Here is a 10,123-nt window from a genome sequence, read left to right on the forward strand (position 1 = left end):
TTGGTGTATTTTCTATGGAATCAAGTGACATTTTGCTGTGAGCAGGAAGATTCCTTGGGTTAGGGGCGTGTTTGAGAAACAAAGTTAAAATAATTTTCAGATGTTTGACTTTAGAAATATGTGACTACATTTTCTTCCTCAAGTTTACTTAGGTGTACTCAACTCATCTCCTCAGAGCTGGGCCTTTCGTCAATTGAAAGCACCTGTTAATCCTGCACCTATGTAAGCATTGTGTCTTTTCTCTCCTCTCGTCTATAGTAGCAATTTCTGGCTAACCATGTACTCTAAGTCAAGTGAAAAAATTAGAGTGGTCAAAAGACTTAAGTTCTCCTCCCATTTTAACTAATTGTGTGACCTAACTAAGTTCCTTCATTCTTCTGAGCCTCAACTCTGTCATCTTTAAAATGAGTTTGGTTTATGTGATTTTTAAGTTTCTTTTCAGCCCTAACTTTTTTAGATTCCATTATTAAATAAATTCATACCAGAGTGTGAATGCCTGATAATTCTGACCTGCTAAGAGAAATTATATCTCAAATGTGAGTTCTTGTTAACCCAGATTAATTTATTCATAAATTCACTCAGCTTTTAAATATTCATGCAACAAATATTTGTTAAATATCTATTAAGAACTGGGGATCCATGGGTTTGGTAAACAATAGTGTCTCTGGTATCATGAAGTAAATAGGTAATTATGAAAAAGTGTGATACTACTATAAGGAAAATACAGGAATCTATTAATTCTGCTTGAAGGGTAGCAGTGTGGAGTATGTTTCATCTGGATCAATATTTAATTATAGTTACAAATAAAGCAATTTTAGACATTATATCATATCAATTTTTATTAAATTTCAATATTATATTCTAATTACAATATGTAGGTTATAATACTTCTAATATAATTGTGTTTTATTGTTTTCATATAAGAAATGCATAGACATCAGAAAAATTATTTAAAAATTTTTAATAATATACTATTAAGAAGTTGTTACATATTAATTTATGCATCTGATATAATGAGTAGTATTAATATAGAGAGACATCTCTGTCCTGACAAAATGTACCCTTACACGGGTTACATTAATCTTCCACCATCAAGGCCTTCACAGTTGTACTTCTTACGTTCCTTAGAAAATTCATGATGTCAGTGCCTCCAGTTCCTTTATTTTCCCGTTTGGATGGCTCTTCAGACTTTTGGTTTTTCTTAGACTGCTGACGTGCAGGAGTCACAATGTAGTCAGTTACTACTTGCAAATGGTAGCTTCTCAGGAGGACCATGGCTTCCACACATTCATTATAAGTTTTCTGTAGGCTAGCATCACCTTTTGAACGGACAAACTCACGAACTGAGGGGCCTGACTCTAATGAACGAAGAAAGTTCTGGTGAGCTGGTGGCATATATGTTCTCATTTCTTGGAGGAATTCAGCAGCTGATGCTAACCAAAAAAAAGAAAGAGGAGTTAGTAGGAAGACTGAGGTATTCCCCAATCCAGGGGAGAAGGGCAGAGTGAGATCAGAGTGGGTAGAAGATCACAGGCCAACACTGCAGCATGAGGCAATGAGTTATAAACATCCTGTTAGAAGCTATTAGTCTTGTTCCTACTAATGATAATTATTGTAAATATACTCAATTCTGAAAAACAGATGAGCTAAACTCATTCCTTCATAATAAAGATTTTTGCTTGTGCTTTCTTTCTCATTTTTCTACTGCATTTGATCCTTATAAGAAGCTGATGATATAGGCAGGGAATTTATAATCTGTACTTGAAAGATCATGACACTGAGTCCAAGATGTTTAAGGGATTATTTTTAAATAAGTGAATAAACTAAGAAAAAGGCATATTTTCACCCAGCCCAATGCTTTTCCCTTGCAGTACAAAATAAAAGTTTAGGAAAAAAGAGAGAAGTAGAAAGAAGTCTTTCTCTAAGCCCTCAGGAGGAACATAACGAGTATGGCTCATCTTTAACCTTTGATACAGGCATTGCCCCTGGGTTGCTAGGGGAGCAGGATGGCTGAACAAGATCAGGGTCAATTCTCTTCTTGTCTGAAGTATCCACCTCTCCAACTTCTACTATCTCATCTGCACAGTCTGATCTCATTTGCAGGTAACTTTCTAAATTTGATTGTATATTTTAAGAACATGTGATATTGGCTTGACCACGGTCAATCAGGTCTTATATTCAGGTCTAAATGTCAAGATCAAGAGGGTGATGAACTTAAGTTTGAGTTCTGGCTTCATTGCATTCTAGCTGGTTAACAGGGAACCAGTCATTCATCCTCTTTTAGTTTCTGCTGTTTCTTCTGTGAAATGGAACAATGTCAATAAAGTCTCTACCTTACTGATTCTCAGAAAAGTATCAGAAAAGCTCATGTAAGATGCTAATTAGAAGACATTTTTAGACATTATATTACTATTGTATTAACATAAGAGATGATTATTATTTGTCTTTTTCTACTCACCTTCACCAGCACTCTGCTCGATACCCAGCAGAACATCAAAGCACTGAAAGATGCTGCTTTGGGCTGCACTACCCCCAGCAAATTTCTTTGGGGTGTCCCAGACGCCTTCATACAGTAGACCCTCTGGCAGCAGGGGGTTGCCTTTCCAGCTGGGCCAAGAAGGAAAAAAATACTCCTTATTTAGATTAATTGCAAAATTTCATATAGAAAATCTTGTACTAGAGGATGAATGGAAAGTAGCACGAGATAGATTTTCTTCTTCTTCTTCCACATTCCCTTTTCCACTCCACATAATAATATGATTATGAGCAAGTTTGGCCTAAGCATTCTATGAAGTAAACTTATCTTTGCATTAGTAAAGATCATTCCTCTCTCTTTAAAATGACTAGCTTTTCTTTGCATAATCCAGTGCATGCCCGACCAAGTAATAACAGAGAGAATATTCTTTTTCTACAACAAGTACTTTAGGATATAAACTGTTTTAAAACCTGATGTATAGTGGAGACCAGCAAAGGGAACTTGATGTATTCTTTATGTTAATTGTTTAAGAGAAAAATTCAAGCATATAACTACATACCCAGACAAGTATATGCGAAGAACATTGAAAAATAGATTTGGATCCACATAATCTGTAAAAAGATGAGATGTGTTTAGTTAAGTAGTATCAGAGATATCAGAGGAAATCAAGATACTCTAAATAATTGATAAAAAAAAAAAAAAGCAGAGGCTGCAGGAAAGAGATTAGGTCCGTTAGTGTAGAAAAATCCCCTGAAGACAAGCTCTCACTCACCTGCTCTCTGTCAGGTGAGCCCTCTGTCAGTTCATCTCTTGTGTCTCCTGAATGAAGTCTACCATAGGGTCAACACACAGCTTGTGTCCAAGAGTTTGGGCCCACCTACCGCCTATCCTCAGACTAATTAAACTGTCAAATTTATTTAAGGCTACTTCACATACTTACTAACATAACAGATAAATTATTCGATAAAGAAAGAAAAAAATCTAAACAAAAAGAAAAACAAAAACAAAAATTCCAGAGGCCATATAGCTCACATTGCTAAGTCCCCCTTTTCTTCCCACACCAAAGCTTGTTAATGTATTTGATTAGAAGGCCAGCCAATCTTCTTGCCAAGGATTATTCAGCAGTAACTCAAATCCCAACGACACAGTCACATATGTGTTAAGGCCATCCAACAGAGTAAATTTCCTTTTGTAAATCCTGTTTATGTTAATAACTTTTTTAAAGTATTGTTATTGTTTTGTAGATAGTAATTTAGCAATTACTTTTGAGCTCAGTAGTTTTCAATGTTTTTTTATAGTTAACTTGTGAAAAAGAAGAATTCACAGAGAGCTCCTATCAAGCAGAAGCTAAGTCTTTCAGAACTTAAAACAGCTTGCTCATTTGGCAAGTTTCTCCAAGGATTTTTAGTGGGAGGCAAGGATAGTTCTTAGCATTAAACAGATCTCACTTGGAATTCTGTCTTTAATATTTATTATCTATATAACTTAGAACATTTATCTTATCTTTCCAAATTTAGATTCCCTTGTCTGTGAAATGGACATGATGAAACCTACCACTTGGAAAGTATAAAGATTTAGTGAGATAAAATAAAGTAAAAACATACCCAAGAGTTATTTTTGCTTCCATTTTGTCAACAACTCTATATCTCAGATAATCAGAAACATTTAACTGAGGCCTAAAATGTTGTAGGGCATACAATACTTGCCACGAATTTGGTGAAACACTTTAAGGGCTTCGTCCAGACAAGAAGCAATAACATGCAGTGCTTTTTGCAAAGTTTCTTGGTCCTGATGTTGTACTGCATTGTATATAGTGGGGATGACCTTTAAAATAAAAGGACAAACACTTAAGATTTCCTAGCACTAAACAGTAGCAGAGAATAAAATTTTCCTCAATATTAATCCCTAATTTAAATTTGGGATTTCCACTTCTTTCTAGGGTTGGATACACTTTAATTGCTTGACAAATTTTCTTATATTTAATTAAGCTTCAATTTGTCTTTATTCATTTATCATTTAAAGATAAGTTTATAGAGTTTTATGTATTTTTATTTCTACTACTAATAGTCAAAACCATTATATTTATGTCAGTATGTGATATAGTTCCAAATTGCATTGAAAATATTTCTCTCTTGAAGAGATTTCAAGTTTGAGTCTAAATTTATGGCTTTTATACTTTATATTTTAGACAATTCACAAAAATATTTGTTTCTACCAGATGATAGCTTTACCTTCAATTAAATAATCTAATGCTATATTTAGTCAGGACAAAGCTATTTTACACATAATATAGTTCAGTTACTAAGTGATTGCTCTACTTATGTGAATCAAGATGCAAATTTTCCAGTGTGGATGGACATACTTTTATTGCAGAAGCAGCTGCTATTTCCACCAATAGAGAAATGAGGAAGAATCCTTTACTGCAGTCCCCACCAGGAAACGAAAACAGAATGTCCATGTTTCTAAGAAAATAAGTCAAGGAAGTCAAGAATTTAGCAAAAATATTGGTATTTTAATTGAGTACTTTATAGTTTTTAAGCACTTTTACTTGTCCTATTTTATTTTCAAAATGGTCTCATGATATAAATATGACAGGTTTTACTATCTTCATTACAAAGTCAGGAATAATAATGTTAGGTCCATGGTCTAAGATTATATAATTAATAGAAGATTAAGCTGGGAATTAAAATTCCATTCTGGACTTGGAACTAGAAATTCCAAGACCATTTCTGTTATCGCATTAATTTTTTACATGCATATACATGCATACATGTATACATGCATATACATGCATACATGTATACATGCATATACAGGTATACAAACATACATATAAACATCCAATGTTTGTAGAGCTATCTGTGAGGTATAATTTTAAAAAGTAGTCTTTTTCCTTAAATAAGTGTATTTTTATCTGTGAATCTGATTCAATTTCAGTGGTTTATCTGCCTTACAAAGGAATGAAATGGAAAATTCAAATAACTGATTAGACCCCATTTTCTTTTTTATTGAAGTTTTGCATTGGTACAAACTGGTCTCAGTATCTGTGTATCTATGAGTTTAATGGTGGTTAAATTCATGGTCTCTGAAGCCAGAGCATTTCTTCAGCTTACTTTCTATGTTAGCTTGAGCAAGATACTTCATCTTTTTCTGCCTCAGTGTTCCCAGCTGTACAATGGGGCTGATGATATCATTCTCTCATTTAAAAACCATCCATAGCTTTCTATTTATTTTAAAATACTGTTTAAACCCTTTACCATAGCCAAGTCTTACATAATCTTTTTTTAAAGTTTATTTCTTTATCCCTTTTCCATACCATTACTTTCATCATTCATTATTCATCAGCAATACTAGCCTTCATTCAGTTCTGATAATGCACCAAGATTTTTATCACTTCCGGGCCCTCACTCTTGCTTTATCCTCCACTATGAATATCGTCATTTTTTTTTCTTTCTTCTAGGTAATTCCTACACTCTTTAGAGGACTCAGCCTAAATAACTTGTTGCAGGGATTCCTCCGCCTTCCCTTTTATTTGATTGGAGCTTCCCGTACTTTATTTTCTTACCCCTTCTCTCAATGAAATAGCAATTTGCACAATTTTTATATACATCTTTTCCTACTCATGAGTCCAGTTTCACCACGGCATGCTTATAACTATGATATTTATTTAGCCTCAACTTACTACATAGATCAAAAATAGTAAGGACTGGGTCAAAAAGAACAGATTTATGTTCTGGCCACTGAGGTAATTAAGTCATAGATACACAAATGTATGTGCATTTTGTAATTATACATATTAATTTTATTTATATATATGCAAGTATTATTTTCATATATATCTATAGCTATAATATCAAACAGACAGTCATATCACAGTCATAAATATAATTAAGGACTGGGATTATTTATTCTTTAATTACCTGAATTATTTTTTTACCTGAGTTCAATTGGCCTTTTAATAAATGCATTTAAAGAATACTTATAAACTTATATTCACTTTGAATAACAAATAATTCTTAGATTAAAATACTTACTCATAAGTCATGGGCCTTATGAAAGCAGCAATGAAGCAATGGACCAATTGAAAGAGACAAAGAAAACCAATTTAAACACGGTTTTGTTATTGTTATTAGATTTAATACCACTATTATTATTAAATTTAATATTGCTTATAAACTATTGTTATTAGATTTAATACTACTATTAAAAGTAAGACATAGTTGGTTAAAAAAGAAAAATGTTTTTTTTATTTCTCAAGTAGTCATTGCAAACACTTAACTTAAAACTTTATAAGTGAAATAAAAAATTAAATTTGCAAGGACCATGCATGAATAGTCAAAACTGGTTGTAACTAACAAAAATTTTTTCTAGATGAAATCTTTTCATTTGGGGCTATTCTTATGTCTGAATATTCTTCTGCAGATACACACCCAGAGCCACGGAGCACTACAATTCTCTTGTCCCTTTATTGTAGCAGATCCCATCACTAAATGGTCAGGAAAGGCCGACATTCTGAGCAGACTGCTCCAAAAGACCATACATAGCAGACCATACTGCTGAAGATGTGTTGACTCTTAGACCCAATTGGATAGTTAAAAGTAGAATCTCAGAAATATGTTAATCAAAAGAAGCCAAATACAAAGAATACATGTTCTATGATTTCATCGACATGAAATTCAAAAACAGAAAAAACTGATTTTTAATATGATAAATCAGAATATATTTGTCTAGGGATAGAGGGGAGAATTGAATGGGGATAGTCACATAAAAAATTTCTGAGTTATAGAAAAATTCTCTGTCTTGCTTAGGGCTACACTTGTGCATATAATAGACTCATCAAACTGAACACTTAAGATTTGTGCATTTCATTGTGTGTTAATTATACACCTCTCTCTCATATACTTGCAATACATTTGTACAATACATACACCAAAGAAACCATATCCCCAAAACAGAAGAAAGCTTTGCTGCCTAAAATTAAACTAATGACTAACTCCCTTTTGATTTAAATATAACATGCACTCCTTTCATTTTTGTTATAATCACTGCTTACATACCCATGGGGATCCTTTTTCCTCCAGTTTGCCAAGACGCAGTCTGCATAAACCAGAATAGGAGGCAGTCCCAGCTTCTCAGAGAGTTTGCAATAAGGGATAGCAATATTGCTTGGCAGGACCTACGTAAAACACAATGTTTAGTATAAACTCTGAAGTGTCTTACCCTTTCTTCTGCTTCCTAGGTGCCAAAATATTAGCTGTTGTATAGAATGACACTTTGAAAACAAACAAATGTTCTTTTCTATTCATCATTTCATAGCTTAGACTAGTAATTGTTAAATGATTAGATTTTGAATTTGTATCGATGTGGACATAATCTAATCATGGGGCAGGGGGGATAGAAGGGGAACAAAAGCTGTATCCTTGATTGTCTAATGGCCTGTGAGTTATTTGCCATTATTTATTTATCTATCCATTCTATGAATATTTGTCATACAACTCCTCTGTACAAGGTAATCATTATTTAGCAGCAATACAAAGATAAAATCAATTGTCTCAAAGAAGCTGAAAGTCATTTGTAAATAAGACGTACTAGAAGTGTAAAAAGATTGCTGCTCTTGGAGCACAGTGCTGACAGAAACTCTACTGGATGATTTTTTAGAAAACCTCCCCATAAAATGACATTGGTGCTTGGACTTGAAGGCTTACCCGTGTTGATAGAAGAAATCTCCTTTACTGTTGCTTTATATTTCCATGCAGAATATATCAATTGGAGTGACATTCTTGGTTTATCTGAGCTCTTTCACTCACCCTTCCTCAGAGGAAGTACAGAGGCTCATCTAATTGTTTAGTTTAGAAGTGAAACTACAGTTCAGTCCCCTTTTCTCCTTAATATATTTTTTTAATCCTTTTACTTATAGAATTATGCTCTGTGTTTGGCCACATAATAAAAGGTTCCTACCCCCATGGGGCAATCTTGATGGGTAAGTACACTCAGCAGGTTCATTGTCGCCCCATACCCAGGCCATGTTTTCCAACTGCTCTATTAGTCGTAAAGTTGATCTTCTTAATCTAACTATATTTAGTTTATCATCAGACAGTACCATGTAATAATTAAGGTCATATTTATCATAAGTAGTCTATGTTTGAAATATGTATCTAACCAGGCAAAAGACAGGGATATACGGTCCATCAGGGTTAGTGAGTGGTGGGACTTCAGTGGTAGAGATGGTGTGACTATGTGGCCCACTCCACAGTTCTGTAAAAATCATAGGCCCTGTAACCCAAGTGGCTTCAGATTAGCTTAATGTACCTGGAGATGATGGTTTAACCAAGAGAACAAAAAAAGAATAGAATCATTGACTATTAAAGTAACACTTGTATCTGTGATTCCTTTTGCAGACCTTGTTCCATTGGGAATTAAAATATTCTGTTAAGAAACATGTGAGAGACATATATAATGAAAACTACAAGACCCTATTAAAAGAAATCGAAGAAGATACAAAGAAATGGAAAGATATTCCATGTTCTCGGATTAGAAAAATCAACATAGTTAAAATGACCATATTATCTAAAGCATTATACAGATTTAATGCAATCTCAATCAAAATCTGATCGACATTTTTTTAAGAAATGGATTGAAAAATCATCAGATTTGTATGGAAGCACAAAAGATCCCGAATTGCCAAAGCCATCCTGAGAAAAAAAAGGACGAGGCTGGATGCATTACTCTGCCCGACTTCCAATTATACTACAAAGTGACAGTAATCAAAATGGCATGGTATTGGCAGCAAAACAGACACACAAACCAGTGGAACAGAATCGAGAGTCTAGAAGTAAACTTATATTTATATGGGCAAATAATTTTCATCAAAAAAGCCAAAAACATACAATGGAGAAAGGAAAGCCTCTTCAATAAATGGCACTGGGAAAACTGGAAAGCCACCTGCAAAAGATGAAACTAGACTGCTGTCTATCAACACACACCAGAGTTAATTCAAAATGGATCAAGGACCAGAATATAAGACCTGAAGCAATAAAACGCATAGAAGAAAACATAGGAACTAAAGTCAAAGACCTTGGATTTAAAGAGGATTTTATGAATTTGACCTCAAAGGCGAAAGAAGTAAAAGCAAAAATAAATGAATGGGACTACATCAAACTAAAAAGCTGCTCAGCAAAAGAAATTGTCAACAAAGAGACAATCATCTGAATGGGAAAATATATTTGCAAGCAACACCTGATAAGAGCCTAATATCTAAAATATAAAAAGAATTCATACAACTCAATAACAACAATGAAAAACAAATGATCCAATCAAAAAATGGGCAGAGAACCTGAACAGACACTTCTCCCTAGAGGACATACAAATGGTCAACAAATATTTGAAAAAATGCTTAACATCGCTAGCTATTAAGGAAATGTAAATCAAAACCACGATGAGATACCATCTCACACCTGTTAGAATAGCTATAATCAACAGGACACGTAATAACAAATGTTGGAGAGAATGCGGAGAAATAGGAACCCTCATCCACTGATGGAGGGAATGTAAATTGATACAGCCACTATGGAAAACAGTATAGAGTTTTCTTAAAAAATTAAGACTAGTGCTACCATATGACCCAGAAATACCTCTACTGGGTATCTA

General features: G+C 33.8%; 1 protein-coding gene across 2 annotated transcripts in view; it reads right to left on the reverse strand.

Moving 5' to 3' along the window:
- Positions 1-952: 952 nt before the first annotated feature.
- IDO1 (indoleamine 2,3-dioxygenase 1) overlaps positions 953-10,123 on the reverse strand; it is a 15,227-nt gene continuing 6,056 nt past the window's right edge. Inside the window, exons 4-10 of one of the 2 annotated variants that reach the window (XM_006916282.3) lie at positions 7,534-7,652; positions 6,511-6,525; positions 4,839-4,938; positions 4,183-4,300; positions 3,036-3,087; positions 2,459-2,607; positions 954-1,433 (exon numbers count right to left, since the gene is read on the reverse strand). In XM_006916282.3, the coding sequence (XP_006916344.1) occupies positions 1,078-1,433; positions 2,459-2,607; positions 3,036-3,087; positions 4,183-4,300; positions 4,839-4,938; positions 6,511-6,525; positions 7,534-7,652 (909 nt within the window). In that variant the 3' untranslated portion in view covers positions 954-1,077. Of the gene's footprint in view, positions 1,434-2,458; positions 2,608-3,035; positions 3,088-4,182; positions 4,301-4,838; positions 4,939-6,510; positions 6,526-7,533; positions 7,653-10,123 lie in introns of both variants that reach the window. The other variant, XM_025049870.1, reaches the window with a different exon arrangement.

Source organism: Pteropus alecto, unplaced genomic scaffold (genome assembly GCF_000325575.1).
Source record: "Pteropus alecto unplaced genomic scaffold, ASM32557v1 scaffold24, whole genome shotgun sequence".
NCBI classification, from domain to species: Eukaryota; Metazoa; Chordata; class Mammalia; order Chiroptera; family Pteropodidae; genus Pteropus; species Pteropus alecto.